The sequence below is a fragment of the Emydura macquarii genome, unplaced genomic scaffold (genome assembly GCF_026122565.2).
Source record: "Emydura macquarii macquarii isolate MOO-44397 ecotype Brisbane River unplaced genomic scaffold, CSIRO-AGI_Emac_v2 contig_374, whole genome shotgun sequence".
NCBI classification, from domain to species: Eukaryota; Metazoa; Chordata; order Testudines; family Chelidae; genus Emydura; species Emydura macquarii.
In genome coordinates, this window is record NW_027130511.1 from 13,754,002 (window position 1) to 13,776,627 (window position 22,626).

The 22,626-nt window shown below is 38.8% G+C and overlaps 1 protein-coding gene across 3 annotated transcripts in view; it reads right to left on the bottom strand.

Moving 5' to 3' along the window:
* NUBPL (NUBP iron-sulfur cluster assembly factor, mitochondrial) overlaps window positions 1-22,626 on the bottom strand; it is a 143,559-nt gene that overhangs the window by 93,216 nt on the left and 27,717 nt on the right. For all 3 annotated transcript variants that reach the window (XM_067534342.1, XM_067534333.1, XM_067534324.1), the window contains exons 4-6: window positions 22,220-22,310; window positions 4,200-4,239; window positions 4,005-4,095 (exon numbers count right to left, since the gene is read on the bottom strand). In XM_067534342.1, coding sequence (XP_067390443.1) covers window positions 4,005-4,095; window positions 4,200-4,239; window positions 22,220-22,310 — 222 coding nt within the window. The remainder of the gene's footprint in view (window positions 1-4,004; window positions 4,096-4,199; window positions 4,240-22,219; window positions 22,311-22,626) is intronic.

The window sequence follows — 22,626 nt, forward strand, 5'->3', positions numbered from 1 at the left end:
TAAATGTGAATATAAACAACTAGAAGAATCTCATGTAAAGGATAAGGTGACTATACATCCCATTTTTAAAGGGATAGTCCCATATGTGAACCCTCTCACAGGTGTCCTGACTTTTTCTTTAAAATTTGCAAATTTTCCCATATTTTCTGCCTCCTGATCAGTATAGCGTTTACAATGGTGCCAATGGCACCAAAGTGAAAGGGATGGCCTCAACTGTAGTGGCTCCTGCCCCCCCCCCACACACACACAAGTAATTTACCAGGTGTCCTGTATTCAGCATAGGGAAATACGGTCACCTTAGCAAAGGATCAAACTGCAGACTAAAAATGAATCCTGTTGAACAAGTTATATTGCTGAAACTGATCAGTGACAAATTAAGAGAATTCAGGCCCTAAAGGGAGAGATTTAGGAGCCCCTAAACATCACAATAGAATTTCCAATGTATGATGGAACACTACTTTATTTAATAATAATATTGGATGCCGGATTCCTCTAAAGCCTCGGTGCCCAGACCACAACTCTATCAACCCTGCACTTAATCCAACCTCACAATGGACTGGTAATCATGTGAGCAGGAAAATGTATAACCTCTTAAACATATTAAAATAGCATGTGTCAAGTTCAAATACCGTCTCCCACAGTATTCTTATCAGCAAGTTGAAGAAGTACGGGTTGGATTAATGGACTATAAGATGGACAGAAAGCTAGCTAGATCATCGGGCTCAACAGGTAGTGATCAAAGGCTTGATGTCTAGTTGGCAGCCGGTAAAAAGCGAAGGACCCCAGGTGTGGTTTTGTTCAACATCTTCATTAATGATCTGGAGGATGGAGTGGATTGCACCCTCAGCAAGTTTGCAGATAACACTAGACAAAAATTGGAAGATTGGGCCAAAAAATAATCTGATGAGGTTCAACTCGAACAAGTGCAGAGTCCTGCACTTAGGATGGAAGAATCCCCTGCACAGCTACAGACTGGGGACTGACTGGCTAGGCAGCAGTTCTGCGGAAAAGGCCCTGGGGGTTGCAGCGGACAAGAAGCTGCATAGGAGTCAAGGGTGTGCCCTTATTGCCAAGAAGGTTAATGCCATATTGGGCTACTTTAGTATGAGTATTGCCAGCAGGTCGAGAGAAGTGATTATTCCCCTCTATTCAGCACTGATGAGGCCATATTTGGAGTATTGTGTCCAGTTTTGGGGCCGTGACTTATGAAGAGAGGCTGAGGGAACTGGGCTTGTTTAGTCTGCAGAATAGAAGAATGAGGGGGGATTTGATAGCAGCCTTTAACTACCTGAAAGGGGGTTCCAGGGAGGATGGAGTTAGATTGTTCTCAGTGGTAGTAGATGACAAAACTAGGATCAACGGTCTCAAGTTGCAGTGGGGGAGGTCTAGGTTGGATATTAGGAAAACTTTTTCACTAGCAGGGTGGTGAAGCACTGGAATGGGTTACATAGGGAGGTGGTGGAATCTCCATCCTTAGGAGGTACAGCTTGACATAGCCCTGGCTAGAATGATTTAGTTGGGATTGGTTCTGCTTTGAGCAGGGGGTTGAACTAGATGACCTTCCTTCCAATCCTAATCCTTTATGATTCTATGAAGTTGGATAATTTATTAATCATTAACTAAAAACCACATGTGCTTTGGAATCTATTGATGCTTCCTGTGATCTGAGTTTCTTTCTTCCTGGAAAGGAAGTTAATAATTTCTTTTTATGCAGGATTAAGGGGAGCCTAGTCCACACATAAAAGAAAATTCTTAAGGGGGGGGTGGACTAGCTGTTAAAACCTTACTCATTCAAAAGTGAAATTCCATTGTCAGGGAAATCACTAATGCCCCCATAGTCAAGGGATTATGTCTCACTCCTACTGAAGGGTCTGCTGGAATGTAGCTGCTTCTTTAGTTGCTAGGTAACAACCAACTCATTATATGCCATTATCAGCACCCTCAAAAAGGGAACTGGCATCTGCTTCTCATTTGGGGATACCAATGATTGAAATAGCAGCACTGGCATGACTGCCAAAAATCCTTGGTCTCCCCGGGTCTGGTATTTGAATACAGCAGGTGCTGAATTCAACACCATCTTCGTAGTTTTAGGTTTGGTAGCTTTTGTAATCTTGACCAACACAGCATGCCAAAGGGATGGAGTTGCCTGTCCCAGTCACTGGCATGTTATTAATGCAGAAAAATATCCTCCCGCTAAATTCTGGCTAACGCGTGGCTTATCTGATTGGGGGAATGTTTACCACAAAGACCTATTGTGAAGTCTGTACTAGAAAGAGAGGGGAATTCAACAACATTAAGACAGGCTGAAAAAAGCTTTTCCTCTCAGGCAGCGAATGAAAGATTTGGAGGAACTTGCTGAAGTCAAGCAGAACTCTAGAAATCTCCTAGCTGTACTTTTTAAATCCCTGAAATACATGTCAACAGTGAGCAATTTGAGCCACTATGCATAAGCCTCAACATGTAACCTTAATGAATTTCTTTCAGTTCATTAGTACGTCACAGCTCCATTCACACTGAAAAGGGAAAATAGGTCTGTCAAGAAACAAAAAAGTCACCCAGCTTCCAAATGCCAAAACCCAGCAAATTAAAACATTAACTAATGATGTTTTTGTATTACACAGAGACAATATCTAATGATTTTCATATACTATACACATGACTAACACTATCAAAGCACTGGGTGGTATGTGAATTAATAAGCATGTGAAGGAAGTAGGTCCTAAAGACATGCCTGGTTCCTTCTGTTCATATTCAAATATCTAAATCTGTTGTAGTCAAATCTGAAAACAACACAATTTAAAAAATATTATAAAACCCACAAAAAGAATAAGGAAAGATATAAACAGTGGAGCTAAACACTAAGCATGCACAGCTCCTAGCACAGCCCTGCAGAAAAATATCCTCCCGCTAAATTCTGGCTAACGCGTGGCTTATCTGATTGGGCCACAAAGACCTATTGTGAAGTCTGTACTAGAAAGAGAGGGGAATTCAACAACATTAAGACAGGCTGAAAAAAGCTTTTCCTCTCAGGCAGCGAATGAAAGATTTGGAGGAACTTGCTGAAGTCAAGCAGAACTCTAGAAATCTCCTAGCTGTACTTTTTAAATCCCTGAAATACATGTCAACAGTGAGCAATTTGAGCCACTATGCATAAGCATAAGCATACTAAAATGCAACAAGTTTTACTTTTCCTCTTTCCTAACACTTAGGTTCAATTCTCTGATTCTCAATAGAGTTGAAAGCCCACCGTAGTTAAGTAGAAGGTAGTATATACATTAAATATATTATTATATTACTATTATTTATATAATATATATGAATATGTAAATAAATTGAATGTAAATAAATTGAATGTATAGGAACCAAAATGAAGGGAATATCCAGAGAGATTTTAATTCTTAATACAAATAAATTCTGAGCTCCTAACATCCATTCAGGAAAACTGTAAGCAGTCCCACTGTCATCACTGATGTCATTAGGACTATTCACAAGCTTAAAGTTAGGCATATATTTAACTGACTGAAGCAGGGCCATTATGAACACTGGACCATTGTACACAAGTGTCCATTTCTACATTAGTGACACTCTTATTTTATTTATGCACATTCCTTGTAGTTGGTATATTAATCCTGCAACTTTTGACTGGTCTTAAAGGAATAGTTTTCAGACAACAGCTAAGCACATAACTCCCACCAAGTTTCAGTGGGAGTTAAGTGCCCTTGGAATCTTTGAAACTTCCTCTTAGGTGACTGATGATATTAAGAAGATAATAAATTATAACTGTATAAAGTGTATTTTCCCTTTTGCTCAGATGCTTGTGAACAACAGTACCTAAAAGCCAATGCAAAACAAACACACCTTTAACACATCGTGAATGGTGCAACACACAGTCAAACACTGAACACTAAGGGCATTTCTTTCAATAATTGTCAATCTGGAGCTCAGACTTCAGTAGAGATAATTTTTTTTCTACCAAGCAAATAACATTTTAGGTAACTCCTTACCTGCCTCAACAATTTCTCTATAGCTGACATTACCATGAGTCCTCTCCACACAACTGGTGCAGTCTCTTCTACCAAGAAACCCATAGACATACTGAAATAGTAAAGCAAAAATGTATCTGTCAAACATGATTAAAAAAGAAATTATCAAAAAGAAATCTGTAAAGTAGCTTGATTTAAAATAAAACATATGCTCACCATGCAATGCCATAGTTCTTAAGAGGTCTCATTAAGTTTTCTAAAATAGAAATAAAATTAATTGATTTTTTAAAACCAAACAATTACTTTATATTTATAAATACATACTTCCTCACCTATTCTTACAGAGATAGTATTTCACCCAAAGCACCAGTACGACCTGCTTGACCCCCTTTCAGTATTTTCTCCATCTACTCACATTTTCAAAATAGTAACCTGCAGGATGGTAAGTTCTCAGGTCCATCCCTTTCTTAGAGACTCATGCCGGGTTTACATTACAAACTTACATTACTTACAAACGACTTAAACTATGTCGCTCCCAGGTGTGAAAAATCCATACCTCTGATCATTGTAATTATACCGACCTAACCCACAGTGTAAACAGTGCAATGTTGATGGGAGAGACATAGCTACCACTTCTTGCAGAGATGGATTAACTCTCCTACCAGCTTGGTAGCATCTTCACTGATGCACTACAGCAGCATAGCTGCACCAATGCAGCTGCGCTGATGCAGCTTTTTAAGTACAGTAGAACCTCAAAGATACAAACACCAGAGTTACAAACTGACTGGTCAACTGAACACCCTGTGAAACCGGAACTCCTGTAAGCAATCAGGCAGCAGCGGAGGGGTGGGGGAAAAAAAAAGAAAGCAAATACTGTGCAGAGCAGAAACAGTCCGGGGTCTGCGCTGTTCCTGTAAACCAAGGGTGCTGTTTCACCCCCTCCTATCCCACCCCACTTGGAGGGGGAAGGTGTTCCCTCTCCCCCCCACCTTTCCCTATGAGCCTGGGAAAGAAAGCTGCTGCAGTCAAACAGCTCATGCTGCAAGGCACTGAAAGTTGCAACCAAAGCCTGGCCTAGAACTTGAATGGGAGTCAGCTGCGCTCTGGAGAAGTTTTAAAGGGCCACAGCCTGTGCACCGATGTGGCCCAAGCTTTGCCTGTGGATGCACTTCTGGATCCCGCCAGCACCTCTGGGAGTGCAAGGGGCAGGGGAGGGGGGGGGGGGCGATGGCAGCCAGCTGGCACCAACCCCCTGCCACATGCTGCCTCTGGAGCATGGCAAGCAGTGCACTGAACAGGGTGAGCACTGGGGATAGGCGGCTGAGGGCTGGAGCTTGTAGTGTGAAGGGCGCGAGGCAGGCCCCTCCCCCCCTGACCAAGTTCAGCCCAAAGACAAGAAACAGGAATAGGGCAGGGAACTGCTTGCAAACCAGGCAGTGCTGCTAGGTGCCACCTTTGCAGAGATCTCTCCCAGCCTCAGTTGGAAGACACTGACTGTAGGGTACTGTGCCATAATGTTTTGTTCAGAGTTACGAACATTTCAGAGTTACGAACAACCTCCATTCCCGAGGTGTTCATATCTTTGAGGTTCTACTGTACAGATCTGCCCTCAATCTTTATTAGTTCAGTCTTCAGGTGGATAACCCAGAAGATTAAAAAGTCAGATATACCTCCATTAGAGGGCATCAATACGAACTCAACCAAGCCTTCTATGACACTCTATGCAAAAAGAGAGATCAAGCTTTTGAGAGGGGTTTGCCCAGGATGCCATGTGATTAATCATTTATACCTTATGCATCACCTTTGTAGCCCATAGGATTCATTTATCAAAAGCTATATATGGTGAGGCCAGCAGATCTAGCTTATAACAAATAGTTAAGATGTGAAAAGAGTTGATAATTCAACCTTAGTGTGACCCAGAAGCCCCCTTGGCTTCCTCCCTCTTCTTTGCAAACAACTCTCATCTCAGACCTGACAACAATGTCTTACACTGGGTATTTATCCATAAGGATAACATGCAAAGTATCTATAGAAAGTTCATAACTTATCAAGACAATCGTTTTGAAATGTGTGTACAGTAATATTTACAGAAAATGTAACTAAGTTGAAAGTATGCTTTACAGAGTTGGATGTAAAAGTAAGTCAACGTGGGGTATGTTTCAATGATGGCCCATTCGAACAGAAGGGAGTTGTCACTCCTCCCTAGTTAGCTAGTTAAGTAATGCAAGTCTCGAGGGTCTAACCTTGCTCCATCCCAAGACTATCAATGGAAAATCATCAGAGACAACTGCAAACAATCAAAACCTCTTGAAGTTAAAAAGGAACATTATTACAGACAGGGGATAACCATGTCTATGAAGAGACAAAAGACTTTCAGTATAACACAGACTGAGAAAAAGAAACACCTTGTGGAAAGGGCATGTTTTTCATGACAGTTTGGATTCTAGTTGAGTGACGCCAGCCAGTTCTGCAACAGATTGAATTTTGGGAATGAAAACCTACTTTATTAGAAGGGAAGTGTAACTATTAATAAACGTAGACCCTAGTTCCCATATTATGATTTTGTTTTGTACTGTAACCATTTGTTTCTACCACTCTCTCTTGTGTTTAGTTGACTCTCCTTTCTGTTTTATTACAAGTGCTGTGTGTTATACAGGAGCAGTGGTTTAAGGTAAAACTGGTGAACTGGGGTACACTGCTCCTTGGGAGCAGAGGATATGAGATTTTTGTGAATATCAGTGACAGGAGCTGAACATCACAGGGGAATGCTTCAAGGTGACTTGCGTCCTAGGGTGCACCTCTTGTTAACCTGCAAGGCAAAGTCAGGGCTGGCATAGCCCAGAGGAAAGTGGCTGAGGGGCTAACAGGATGGAGGACCTAACACTCAACCAATATGTGCCAGGCTACTTCTTGCTAGAGACAGGGGGTAACAAGCTGACTCATAATGCTAGGTACCCTGAGAACCATCACATCTAGCAAATCTCTTTCAAGGAAGCTTGAGCTCTTTTTGCATAGCATGTAGCTGAGAATCTGGTTAGGATTTAGACAGACTTTTACCTACAAACAAAGGAGTTTGATTTTGTTGCAAACAAGTTAAACAACTGACTGGAAAGCATACATGCTCCTGATGACAATCTTTACTACTACAATGTTGGAAAGATGATTTCACAATGTTAATCTTCCCAGTCTTTGCAATGTAACTTAAACCACCATCAATATTCTTTACAGGGATAATCATACGGATTGTATGTATGGCTACACTAAAAATAATTATGTTAGAAAAAAGTTAAGCTTGCAAAGTCAGACACTTATAAGTCAGGAATGCCAGAATTAAAGTTGTCAATGCAACCTTGAACTGGTTCCTTTGTGTGCATGCATTATGATACAGTTTAATTACATGATATACTATTTGTTTCACATGATCCTTCATCATGCAGTGCACAGCATGGCCCATGATCAATGAATGAGTAGTTATTTCTTTTTATCCTCATCATTCAGTGTGTGGCCCCAGGGATTATTTAACATATACTGCACTGAATATATAATTAATGATCTCCCCATGAGCTTTTCTATGACTCTTATCACAATAGCATGTAAGTACTTCACAAACAAATAAATTTATATTCATAACATCCCTGCAAGACAAAGTGGTATTACTACCCCATCTCTTTCTACTGACAGGCATCTGAGACAGAAAGATTAAGGCCAAAATTGTTAGGAATGTCCAATAATTTAGGGCACCCAACTTGACATGCCAAAGGTATTTTTGAGAGTAATTAGCATTTTTATAAAACATTATATGTTTAAAAACAAAAACCAAAAACAGTCCAGTCAACTTCAGTTGCAGTTGTTAGCACCCAGCACTTAAGACAAATCTGGCCCCAGGTATCTCAATGGGCACACATAAAATAAGGAACACTTAGTTGCCACCTATGAAAATTCTGGTGTAAGTATCTTGCCCAACATCACACAGAAATTCTGTGAGAGGCCTGGATAGAATCCAGTTCTCCAGGGCAGCATTCAACTGCCTCAATCACAAAACCATCCTCTTTCTTTCTGCAATCCCCCATCTCATTCACTACACATCTTCCAACTTCTACAACAAATGAGGCAGGGTCCTACAGACAACAGCCCATCTCCAGCCAATGTCCCTGTCCTCCTCCTGTGCTCAAGTGTTCATCTCTCCTCCCTTCCCCCCAACCTTTAGCTCCTCACCCCTTGCATTTGAGTCAGGCTGCTTACTCCCTCTCCATGCTGTCTCGGCTCCAGCAGGTGAAGAACAGAGAGCACAAGGGAGACAGTCTCCCTGCTCTCAGTTCTGGTTCCAGGAACCACAGCAGCTTCCAAGAGGAGCAATCACAGAAGTCCTGATCAGCCTCAGGATGCACCATGTTCATTCACTCTGTGGGGATTGCACATGTGCAGTTCAGTTGGTACGTAAGAGCTGTGAGCTTCTACCAAGCCTCTATTGAGCATGTGCAACAGATTTTTCAGAGGTTTATAACTTGGCCAAATTTGGGCAGATTTTCATGGGAACAACAAAAAGCACAACCCTGACACCAGGGCAACCCCTGATGTTGAATTTCAAGTCCCTGCTCCAAAGAATGAGGTGTTAAGGCTTTTCAGTGGTTAAATGGGGTGGGTTCTGGGTTATTACAGCGAATTCTTTCTTGGGTGTCTGGCTGGTGAGTCTTGCCCACATGCTCAGGATTTAACTGATCGCTATATTTGGGGTCAGGAAGGAATCTTCCCCCAGGGTAGATTGGCAAAGGCTTTGGGGGTTTTTCACCTTCCTCTGTAGCATGGGGCATGGCTCACTTGCTGATGGATTCTCTGTACCGTAAAGTCTTTAAACCATGATTTGAGGACTTAAATAAACAAGTCATAGGTCAGGGGTCTACTACAGGAGTGGATGGGTGAGATTCTGTGGCCTGCATTGTGCAGGAGGTCAAACTAGATGGTCATATTGGTCCCTTCTGACCTTAGAGGCTATGGGTGGTAAGAATTTTTTAACCTGGGTAAAACAATGCACTCTCATTTTTGGAAACTCCTAAACCCTAACTGTAAACATAACCTTGTTTTTAAAAATGGCTACAACATTTTAGTTGAAACTTTCCCAAAAAATTTAGCCTGAAACAGACACCTTGCATGAAAAATTTCAGCCTAAACAGCTAAAGTTTGGCAAAGCTACAGGCAACTGAAAACAAAGTATTATAATGGAAAGTGTTAAACAACCTTAACTATAGACACATCTATCAGCTCCATCTATGTCACACATACCTACATGACTACAAAAATACTCACTATGTACAGTAGGTATTTTATTGACCCATCAGTGAGATGGGTGATATCAGTGATATCAGCTCATTAAACATGGCTGGTTTCGCTATTCAGAAGATAGTGACTTGAACAAACAAACAGAGAGAATAGCTTGACTAACTTCATGTGGAGTAGTTTTAACTCACTATGTGTGATTACTCACATGAAATACTCCTGTTGACAATAGGAGCACTTGTGCAAGCAACTGCTCACAAGTGAGAATCTGTTTATCTAGTTCCATAAAAGGGGAAAGGATTTATTGAAAATATCTGTCATAATGGGTGCTGGAGGAGAGCAACCAATAAAAGTATCTTAACTGATACAGCAAACACAAGAAAGAAGAATTGGTTTTCCTATAAGCAGGTCTAGATATCAAAAGAATAAGGAAATTTTATTCTGACTATACTAGAGGATATTTTTGTTTCCTAATCTATTTGGGCAATAAATAAGCCCTGGTCTTGAAATCAGGTCCATAATCACCTTTGTACCTGAATGGAGTTCCATTGGCTTCAAAAGACATACCATGCAGGTCTGCCTACACAGATCCCATTGTCACATTAGAGCCATATTTTGATGTGTTTGCCTCCTGGGCTCTATCTTACGTATTTATATGGCCCTTATTCCTGTAGTATCTGAGCACTACACACTCTAATATATATATATATATGCTTACAAGGCTCCTGTGTGGTAGGGAAGAATTACTATCCCTATGTTATAAATGGGGAACCGAGTGACTTGTCCAAGATCACACAGAAGGTCTGTGGTGAAGCAGACGTGAGCCATTCTTCATCTCTAATCCCTCCACTCATAACAAAGTACTTCAAAACAGGTTGATTATAAATAAACATCTTAGAAATGTGGTCAGTTTTGTTGCTTTACTAAAGTTATTTAATGTTTTCCTTTGGTGAGGAGAAAACAAAGCCTGGGCACAATGCATAATAAATTACTGTAAGAAATGCAGCAACAATGGTTATATTTCTCAATGTCTTTTCCCTCCAGTCTCTAAACAGTATTTTTAATGCTTAAAACTAGCCAGCTTATGCATGAAATGCTGTAGTAATTATAGATTTAACAGTGTATTCCTGACTAAAAGTACTAATTCCTCTATCATAGCATTTTATTTAAATAAAAATCATGCAGTAACCTTTCTACATGCATTTAAGAAAAATTATAGCAGGCTAGCATTTGTTCAAAGTTTACACTGAAGCTTAGGAATTCATTGCACTGTGACTAAAAGCTTTCCGCAGAGCTCATCATTAGCTGAGTTTATCACGATACAGGTCATTATTTCCCACCTCCTCCAAATCTCTATGACGTCTCATCACCCAAAACACAAAAGACTCTTGCTGAAAGACAAACTGTGTCATTTCTGCAATGCCAGTCGGAGTGAATGACATACTGCAACATATACACTGTACTCTGTTATATGAGAGCAATACTGACGATCTGAGTCATGAATTTAGTTAATATATTATCTATAGAGGCAATCAGGAACAGATTTTAAGCCTTGCCATTTGTTAAATCTTGAATGATTTTGCATCACATGATTTTTAGAATGTATGATTTAGTACTGCAGTGACTAGATTCTTCCCTCACCATCTTAATTAGGATTCCAATTTCTACAACACTGTACATTAATCATAGTAAACCGTAATTCTCATATGTTGTCCCTATGAAGGAGTGAGAGAAACATACTTGCTGCTTCCCTGGCATGTAAAGGAATTTCCAGTTATGTTCCAAGACTGACATTCTGTCATGGTTTACCACAGAGGATTTTGGGCCAGATCAAGGATCTGAAGGCTCCAAACCATATAAGACTGAACAGAAAGACCTACAAAGGACTGAAGTAAACAGACATGGGGCTGTGGAAGTTAAAGCGAGATTTGACATGTTGGGATAGAACTAAAAGAGAGTTTTGACAAGTGGGAGACGTAAAGGAATTAGGAGACGGAAAAGAATACCGATTTGTGAAGCCATTAATAGGGTAGAAAAGGGGAAAATATCAAAGGCTTCAACACCACGTATCTTCAGGACTCTCCCCAACAGAGCAACCTGAAAGGCCCAAATTCAAGCCACAACACTGTTTGCCTCCTTTCTTTATCTTATACTTTGTGGGGAAAATGAAAAGGAATACCCTAAGACCAGGGATTCCCAATCTGAGGGCAGCACCAAAACCTTCATGGACCTGTCTTTCTGCCCTGCTACCTGCACATGCTACTTGATGCTAGAAAGTGCTATTCTCTGAACATGGCCCGATGTCTCTATGGAAACATGCACACCGTCATGCTGTCTAGCAGGGAAAAGATAAAATATATAGTGACTGAAGGGAACAGAACTGAAGGTGAGAAGAGATCAGAAGATATGGAGCAAATAACAACAGAAAGCAACATCAAAAACAAAGGAAAACATGAGATTACAACCAAAACACACAAACAGAGAAGGGCAAGAGGGAAAGTGACAAGGTGGACAGCAGCAAGTTTCCCAAGGTATGGCACAGGAGGACACAGGAGCACCAATCAACTGCAGAGATGAGGGTGCTGCATCCAAAGAGAGGTTAATCATCCAGTTACAAATTTTAAAAATCCAAGTTGCTTATGCCAGAAGGCCAAAATAATCTGTGGGAAGTTAGACTAACTGAGACTTCAAATTTGATTTCACACTATTTTATCAGTGTATATGCAGTACTGCCTCGAAGGTACTGCAATTGGTATTTTCAGTTCTCTCATGAACAGTCTGGTTTGGACTAGGACTTCATAAGGAACCTAAGCACTGCCATTAAATCATGCAGTAACAGTATTATTTGACCATCAATATACCCTTGTATACACTCTAACATAATGAAAGCAAATTACCAATGAATCGTCAGATAGTGGTATCCAACAATTATGTTCTCAAAATGCAGTTCTGCTCTGAAAAGTGATTATGTAGAAATAGGGACCTCCTTATTCAACAGATCTGCTCCTTGTATTTAGTCATATCCGTACACTTTAGTGACTGAAGTTTTCACTACATACTCCTACATAGCAACATAGCTAAGACGAGAACACTCCTTTGTCACCAACAGAATTGTTTCCTCAAGTTCCATTTAGAGAGCCAGTTACACTTGTACATTCCCAAGGAAGGTAATAATGTGGCACAAGTAGCACAGAGGACAGAATTTGGCCAGCAGAACGGTGTGTTACTATCCCCTCATGTCCATGCCCCCTGGCAGAATCCTCTACTTAGTTGGCTGAGTCTGAGTCCTTCCTCCTTTGGGATAGATTCAGCCTGCTTGAAGACAAGGAGCAGGGGTCTAGGGAGAGGGAGCCTCCAGTCTGCCCAGAAGATAACTGTTGCACAAGTAGCCACTGCCATGCCCAGGAGGGACAGGGCCACAGTGCCAATCCACAGCATGAGGATGGGACTTTTGGGAGTAAGGAGCATGTGGAGTGTGCTAGGGCACTGGATTACCTTATTCTAGTCTTGGTGTTAACTGTGCTGCCTCTGTACAGCTATGAGAGATGAACCTGCATTTTGTTCTTTCTTGTGTATCATCATCAGAATAAAATAACTAATAGTACAGAGATGGGAAAAGAGACTTTTATTGACACTTTTTCATAATACAAAAACAGGATGGCATTCAAACAAATTTGAACAGCAAAAAATTTACAATTGATAAAATTAAATATAATTAGCTTGTGGAACTCATTATAACAATATACCATGGAGCCCAAGAGTACAGAAAAATTTAAAAAGTTACATTCATTATCCATCTTAATGTCTAACATTAAGTTACACTGGATATGAATTTAAAGAAGGATATAAACCATTCATCATTAACTAATAGGCATTAGGCAAATTAGTCCATAATTAATTCTTACAGGATTCTAACCCCCTCCTCGGCAGCATCTGGTATTTGCTACTGTCATCACAAATAGAATCTTGGACTTGATGTACTACTAGTTTGATCTAGTATGTCAGTACTTAGAATTGTTTAGTAAATTCAACTTATAGGGCCAATAAATTACATCTGTACAGCCTCACTGAAAACAATTAGGTTACATAAGTGCAAATTGGAGAATAATTTAGTCTGCATAACTTTTCCTATGCATCATCCACTGAAACAAAGGAAGAACGCAGATTAACTATGAGCTTTCGGGTAGAGTTTTTAAGAATGGCAGTCACAAATGTGTTTGCACATGTACTTGTGTTTCTCTTTGCAAGTTGAACATATCCGATCTAGACTAAATTGACAGGCAATAAACTGGGAAAGCCAGAATGCCATTTTACAGTCACTTTTCTCAGTAGAACAGAGATATTAAAAGGTCAGATAACTTAAAATCTAGCCAATTTAAAAATTAATTTTAAAATAGTTTTAAATACTATATGTATTCCTGAATCTTTCTGCTGATTTTTGTCATCTTGTAATCACACTTTCCTATTTTTTAAACATAATTTTCTTGCCTTGTTCCTTCATGAAACCTTCCCAAACACAGCAAAATTTACTGACTATCCAGGAGAAACAGTGAAATTGAAAATATCTCAAGTACTGTAGAGTACATAAAGTAAACAAATAGGAAAATAGAGAAAATGTGGGTTTTTCTTAATGATTATAGGTGTTAAATGTAACAATAAAGAGGTAAAAATGACACCTGTCTAAACATTTTTTAGACTGGTAGTGTTTCCTCTAAGCCTCACAACATCCCTGTGAAGCAAGTAGTGTGTCCACTTTACAAATGGAGAATCTGGGGCAAAAAGAAGTGAATTGACTTGCTTAAAGTGGCACAAGAAGCCCTGAGACACGTAAAAGGGTACATTTTATAAATCTAAAAAATGAGTTTTTGGTAGAGTTGGAAATAAAACCCAGTTTTCATACCATTTTCATACCATACTCATCACTGAAGTATTTCAGGATATTATAACTGTTAAAATATATTTTTAACAGGACCGGTATCTTCAGTTTCCTTTTCTTCTATCAGTTTTGTTTATTAATTTATTTGCTCTGCAAGAGCTCAGTAAGATAAGTGAGTTTTTCATTTTGTTCTGAAGGTGCGGAAGTCTGTGATGTGTTGTAGAAGTTAGTTTCAGAATTGCAGTCCTGTTATAGGTAAGCTCTATCCGTTGTCCTCACAATTCTCACTGTTGTGGTTGACGTGTCTAGTGCACTAGCTGACTTGGGCAGCCATTGTTGTATAGAAGGAGGTAGTCAGTCCTTCAGGTAACATGAGCTAATTCAGTAAATGGCTTTTGAATATTGGGACAAAAACCTTGAATTTGATTCTGTGCTGCCCATAGAGCTATGCAGAGAGCAGAGCCTAGGGGTGATCTGTTGCTAAGTAAGTTTGGTTGCTGCATCTTGAATCAAGTGGAACTTTTTCAGAGCTGTCAGCTTCATTCCTCTTAGGTATAATGAATTAAAATAATCAATCATAGTTGTCACTAATTTGTGGTTCATTGTAGCCAAATCAGCCTAAAGGGATAACACTTTGTCTTCTGGCCAACTACAAGCAGAAGAAGCCTTTGGATCCACAAAGACTTCAAGGCTATTTTGTGAATCATTTTAATGATTGTAGGGAATATACACTTGATGGAGGGTGATAGCTTCAGAGAACTCATCTATCTTGTGCTGTTAGTCCAAAACCATATATTAACACTACTTTAAATTGTAGTTGACTAATGCATGATCAAATTCAGCATTTTTCTCCCCACTTATGCCAGATCTACTTTTGAACCATAATCTTATTGCAAGCAGCTATTTCTTCCGCTTTTATTTTTAAATCTCTTGAAAACTGAATTGATGCATTCTGAATTAATTGCTCTTTACCTCCAGAAAATGAATGTAATAGGAGTTGATGAAGAAAAGAGCGGGGTGGGATTGTAAACTTCTTTTTAAGCTTTTCTGGTTTTTTGGTGATTTAAGTTGATGGTTCGTTAGTGTTTTCTAATGGGAAAAAATCATAAAATGGAGTGTCAAAAATGAACCTAATTATTTCAGAAAATTATTAACATTTCATAACTTCTTTAGACTTCATTTAGGGATTACGTAACAGTGTACCACTATGAAGCTGAGCAATTCCTCATAGATAGTCTTACTCAAATGGTTAACGAAACATAAGAAGTCCCTCCAAGACATTCTCAAATTTACTGCTCATCATAAGAAAAAAATTAATGCTTCATAATTTTCATTGGAATCAGCAGTGACAGCAGACAGTATGTCATGAGAATTACTGTTTAAAGCATGATTTAAAATGAAAAATATTTCTGTGTTTGCAGAGAGTTAATAGCTTTCATGCTTATGAAATGGAATGTTTATGCTCCCTAGAAAATGGCATTGTATCAGTTCTTTCCTACACATTGAGCTTCATGAGTAATAGAAATTTTATGCCGGGATGACGTTGGTGGGAACCTGCAGAGGTGTGGTTTGCAGACTTAATGACTCACTGAGATGAATAGACAAGTTCACCCCTTTCAGATGTAGTTTCAGGCAGTCTGCAAGTCAGTAAAAATTCACTGTGTCAGTTAAACTTGAAAACATGATCAGAGTGTATCTTCACAACCACAAGGGCTAGAAACGAGTTCGGTTTCTTGGGGATTTTTTTAAATTACATGAGATTCCCACACCTTCTGTCTTCAAGAGCTAGGATCCAATGGACAGGCATAGAGTGCCTATACTTTAATATAGCTCTGGTTAACAAAAGTAGTTTAAAAAATAACAATCAGCACCACCCACCACTGTTTTTGTTACACAAGCAAACACAGAAAGAACAGATTTATTGATTAACATGTTGCCATTTTTACACTGTCACTTGTCAGTGCAGAATAAAACGGTAACTTATTCATGTATGCCAGTGGTGCCCAAACTTTTCTTGTTGCGCCCCCCCCCCCTCCCTTACCAGTAACAGAATCTGTCCTCCCCTCGCCCAATACTGCACAGTCAAGACTTCCTTAGCAGCAAAGCTTGGGCTGAAAGCGGAGCTGGGGGGAGCTGAGGCTAGAGGTGGAGGTGGAGCTGGGCTGGAGGAGACAGGGGGCAGAGCGGAGCTGGGCTGGGGGCATAGCAGGGCTGGAAGTGTGGTGTTCCCTCCCATGGGGCCTGACCTGGGCCCTGCCATGTGCCCTCCTGAACATTCCTCTAGGGAGGCGCGCCCCATAGTTTGGGTACCATTGGTGTATGCAAAGGTTTCAAGATACTCAGACAGAAGCTGCTGAAAACATGCAAAATATTATTAATAAAGCATAAAATTGCAGATTAATTTTAACAATGCAATCTGCCAACAGTTTCTCCTGCTTTGATACCAAAACCCAGTCACCGTATGTACCCTCCAAGATTTAGTTACAAACATGGCCTAAATCTGAAAGTCATTAAATTTTTGTCTCTTGTGCTAACGGACGGAAAAACCCTGCTTTAAATCTCAGAAGGTGCTGGATAATATTGATTACTTCCCAATTCTGCTACAATAATTTGATTAAGCTTTTCAGCCTTCTACTTCATGTAGTCAGCAGCAGCAAGAATGAAAGTTCTAAATCAGCAGCAGAAGTGAAGCAGAGTCTCAACCAAGCACGGACAGAGCACCACAGCAAAGGCTAATCTTACAGAAAGCCCTAGAATTTTATATATTATTTAATGGGACACTGACAAATAGATTTTTTTCATTGACTAATCTAAAAAAAAAAAAAAAAAGATTTCTGATAACACCCTTTTAATTATATATCTTGATTTTTTTTTTAATTCCTAATTAAGGGTTTGAGAGCAAAACTGACCAAGAAGCTCAAGCCAACCCATCTTCAATACCCACCATCTCTGCCTGCACACCCCGACTTGTTGTCCCTTGCAGTTTTAGCTTTGCTACTGTCACTGCCTGATGCACCTCCTTTTGTAAATTCTAAGGCAGTCCAAGCAGTTGCAGTTCCCCAACAGCAGTGCATGACAGTGATGCAGCAAAGGAACGTCTCTATATGTAATTCTGCCAATTGCACAAACTAAACTAACAGAGAAAAACAATTTCCTCCTAAGATTTCTCTTCCAGTCATCTTAAAGGTTACTCGTAACATCAGCTGGGTACAAAATGTTCAGATGCAAGTGTGATTTTTCAAGTTGACCATATTCCTTCAACAACCATAACATTCCTATCAGAAAAATATACTTTTTTTTTTAACCTAAAAAGCTATGTATCTAAAAATAATTAGAACTTTAGTTTCACATAATATGCTAAAGTAACTAGACAAATCAGATGGCATAAAAAATGTGCACTTACATAAAAATGTCAATCTGTTAAACATGCACAGATTTGTCTAAGAGAAATGCCAGCAATTGAAAAGGTTAACACTCAACTATTATCCTGCGTTACAGTAACCAACATCACAGTAAAACAATTTTAAAGAATTGAACAAGCAAGTAAACATTTTGCAACAAATGTAAAAATCTATCTTCACTCACGAATTAGGATAGTCATCTCAGGCTATGAAATTTGTAACTAGGGTTGTTTGAAGAAAGCAACAAGGATATTCATCTAATTTGCTAAGATGTCAGCCCACCTCTCCCCTTCCTAGATCTGTCTCTTTCCTTCCCAGAGCCTTATTTTGAGAGCTAAAATCAAACATTTGACTGAAGACACTATTATTTGTAATGGAGGTGAAATTGGGTCAGCTTGAAGAAGCTCCAGTCTACTTATTACTGACGGTTGTATCTTGTAAATTCAATACATTACTTAAAAAATAAGTCTAGTCTTTGCAAAAAGATCCTTCAAAAACATGAAGCAGAAGTAATTATATCTATCTCCTTAAGTCTGCAGATAGCTTGTAACAACTGTTTGAAGACAGTTGTGAATTTCCCCCAAGTAAGGGAGTATTTATTCTGAATCCTAATGAAGACAATTTAAACGTCAATATTATTTAACAGTTAAAATATGAAAGAAAAGGATGATCCAATTACAGAGCCTGGCACAACCTACTACGAGCAACCTCATATTTTGGTGTCATCTCTTGGCAGAAATTGGGTTGTGAATGAAGCTAGGAAAATCATCACCACTTATTATATCCTAATCTGATTTACATCTTTAAAAGATGTACACTGATTCCTATTCTATTATATCCTGGCCAATGAATCCATCCACAGTTTATCAAGCTATATCCACACTAAACGGATTTTTGTGGTAAAGCAAATCAGTAGTAAAACAGTTAACTGCAGCAAAAATGAACTGCAGTCATTAAGTTTCAGAATTAACATATTACTGTGACAACACACATCTCTTTAGAGCTTTTAGGCAAAACTCTCTGCTGGTATAAACTGGTGCAGCTCCAACCTATCTCGTTATTTCAGTTCATCTGCAAACTTGGGTTTGCATCAGTTCACCTCAAGAAGGTTTTCAGTCTAAAGTCACTTAATTTTCTTGGCAGCCAGAAGGGTTAACAGTTTCTTTTTAAAGTGAAATCTTACATTAAGTATATAAATGGAAATTCATGGAAAATCTGTAGTGTGGAATTTTTACAGCACAAATTTGCAGTGACACCAACTGTGACAGACTTCTAATGACGATGCAAGCATATCTATCTTATTTCAAACTAATATCTACAGGAAGTTAGAATCAGCAGCTAGTTGTGAGTAGCACCAAGCTCCTGCAAGGAAGTACATTTCTTCCAGGTGCCTGATAAGAGTCAAAATGCCAAACTAAGGACATGTTTACTCTGCATGCAGTTCAGACTACAGAGGTATGCTATCAAAGTGCTACACAGGAACTCCCTTGTGTGGATGCTTCAGGATCAAACTAAAAGGCTCCTCGTTCACATTAATATTCCTCTTCAAACAGGACTATGTTAATGGCACCTAGGAACCTTTGAGTTCGCACCTGCAAGGGCCACATAGGGAAATTACAACACAGCACTTTGGTGCACATGGCTGTTCACATCCCCGTAATCCAACCTGCAGGGCTATGTAGACATGGCCTTAGTTAATTTAGCTCACAAAAAACTCTATATGTAAAGCCCTTCAGCACAGATGCATGGAACTATTTAAACTTTGTAGATGTCAGCCCCTACCTGAAAAAAATTGAAAACCATAGTTGGAGGAAGAAAGATGAAGAGATGGAAATATAAGTAAAGGTAAAAGGACAATAGTGGTCATCCTAAAATATTTATCTCATACTTAGTATTCTACAATTAATTCTTCAATAGCCCAATATGCTGACTGTCAAATTTACCTTTTAGATTATAATAATAGTCTAATTTCAATAAATATGTATAGCAGAGGTGACGGGACAGGGTTGGAAAAAGTTCCAGATTCCACGTGGGTCTAAGTAGGGGTCAGTGGTAATAAAGTTCTGAGATACTATAGAAGCAACAAATAGTTCCACTGGAGTAAAAGGTTTGTCAGTATCTTTATAATAAATTGCATTTATTACACACACACACACACACACACACACACACACACACACACACACACACTTTTTTTGAAGTGTTTTATAGTGAATTAAATTAACTAAAGAGGTATTATGACTATCACGATCATGGCAAAAAATAAACCCAAGATGCCATTTTAGCAATTTCAGTTACTTTTGCTCTCTGCCAACTAGTGAAAGCAATGGATTTTTAAAAATGAAATTTTGCAGTTCACTAGTCCAGAATGTTAATTTGAGGTTTTGGGTAAATTATTTTGAAGGATGTGAAGCAGCAAGTAAATAGTCATGTCATTTATCTTATAAAGTAGCATCTGTGATAGTTTTCATATCCATTCCACACAGATGGGAGACTATCCAATATCTAGGATTCAGGGGTATATTTCAAACTAACATTTACACATCTATCTTTTCCTGAGATTTTGCATAATATCCTTATTAGACACTGGCAGGCTTTTCCATTTACCAAGCTTTTGCACAGTAATTTAAGAAAAAATAACATATAATATCTTGCATTTATAGAGCATCTCATCTCCAGGGACCCTAAACTATTTGAAAACTTGAAATATACATATATTTTGGAGCTACCAGCCTTATTAAATCACAACAAAGTCATATAAGGAAATATTTAAAAGAAAAAGACATTAAAATTGACGTAAGAGGCAGAATTAAACCAAAAACAGATGTCAAGTCCCAATTTTGGTTGCCACAACATACTTAAAACATCTAACTGATCCTGGGAATTGTTGCCTATAAGGTAAACAGTGGACACAATCTTCTTGGTTTTACTCAACTGAAGGTAGAAATAATGCTGTTTCAGTATGTTTTTATATGTAATGCTTGAAAACAAACATTAAAGCTTTAGAGTTAACCGAGAAAATTCCCATGCTATTCATAGACTCCCAGGGCAAAATAGACCATTGTGATAATCTAATCTATGACACAGGCAATAGAACTTCCCCAAAATAGGTTTTAGAGCATATATTTTTGAAAGTCATCCAGTATTGATTTTAAAGTCAGTGATGGAGTTATTCCAGTGGTTAATTATCTCACTGTTAAAAATTTGTGCCTTATTTCTCGTCTGAATTTGTCTAGCTCCAACATCCAGCCACTGGATTGTGTTATAACTTTCTCTGCTGGATTGAAGAGCCCATTATTAAATACTTGTTCCTCAGACTTGATTACAGTCTATAAGTACCTTAACCTTCTCTTTGCTAAACTAAGGAGATTGAGCTGTTCACTGTCACAGCAATACATACTAAACTGGGAATGCATGGAATCTTGGAGCAGCTGAAGTGGCAAAGGGAAAGTGGTATCCAGAATCCTCCTGGACCCAACATCTAGTACCAACAGCCCATCTCCACTTCTGGAATAACAGCCATCTCATGCTGACAGCTAACAAAGTCAAGTCTTGCAGCTCATGCAATAGAAGTCTGTGCTGTGGTGCTGAAAGTTCAGTGATCCAACTTTGCTGGTGCTGCCTGGGGTTATTACTGTTGTATATAACAGAATTTGTTTTTACTTTTTTCCTTCTTACAAAAAAAAAAACCCTAAGAAATTACATACAAAAACCTATATTAAAAGAACATTATTTAGGTTGCAAAGTCAAGCACTTCAAAGTTAGGAAATGCCAAATTTACGGTTACATGTGCAACTTTAAATTTACCCTTGTGTGTTTTGCTTGTGGCCAAATATTTTTAATTTTTGTAAATAGGCTCATTTATTGTAATGATGGGTACAACAAATTACTAAGTACATTCTGTTCTTGCAATTTGGATAGAAAGAGATTCTCCACTGTATCTGAGCTCACCTTGGGCACTCTGGAGAGGAGAAACTTCCAAGAAAATAATTGTGGCTCTTGGATTCTCAGCTGCCTGAACCTAGCCTAAGTTAAAACTGTAAGGGGCAATTAGACACATAATAGTCTTGGCCCCTCCAAACCCTCTTCTCTCCCTGTTCCTTTCTTCCCCTATCATAGCCCCTTCACCACTCCTTCTCCCAATACATCCCTTCTCTGATCTGATGCCAAAAAGGACTGGTGCAGGAAGCAGCAAAACTTCCTCTTCCATTTTTACACTGATGGAGGTAGCCACTCCCCAGAGGGAACTCTTCAGCACAAATCTCCAACCAAAGTCATCTTGGTGGACTGAAGAATCTGGTCCCAAAGCATTAAGGAAAAGGACAGGCAAATGCATTATATCAAACACCATTTAACTACCATAATCACACTTCTCTTCCCTAGATATATTTCAAAGTGTTAGCTTTGAAAATAAGCTCATTTGGAAAAACTGAAATACTAGTCTAAGAAAACAAAACTGAATACACAAAGTCTTCCTTTTTATATTAGTGGCCATTCTACATCATACCTAAAATACAGTGGATTTTAGGAAATACTGATTGATTGAGGCTTGAACACCAACATACAAAAAATATTAAAGCAAATAAGACTTTTTAAAATACTTCTCATAACTTCAAGAAATCCATTTGCTTAAGAAACTCCATTTGATATTTTGTAATAAAAAAATTATGTAAATTTATACTTACTTGGTGATAACTCTGGATTTCCTTTCAAATTCATCATCTTTGGAATTGAAGGGCCATATACATCTGCATCAAGCAAACCAACTGCTTTTGTCTGTAGGACCAAAAAATTGTAAAGGTCAACACATCTTTCCTGCTTCATGAAAAATAATGAATTGAACAAAGGTTCAAAGCTGGCTATAGAAATAAATGTAAGATCTTGATTTCAGCTATAATTTAACACCGTTCCCTCCCTCTCAGTTCCTTTTGAAGCAGAAATGTTATGCATGAAGTACAATATTGTCCCTACAGGATTTAAGCTAGTTGATTCAATTGCAAGAACTAGTTTTTCAATAACCAGAATCCTTACTCACACAATGAATTATTTCTTATTCATGGTGTTTGATGTTGATTATTTATGGAAACCCACA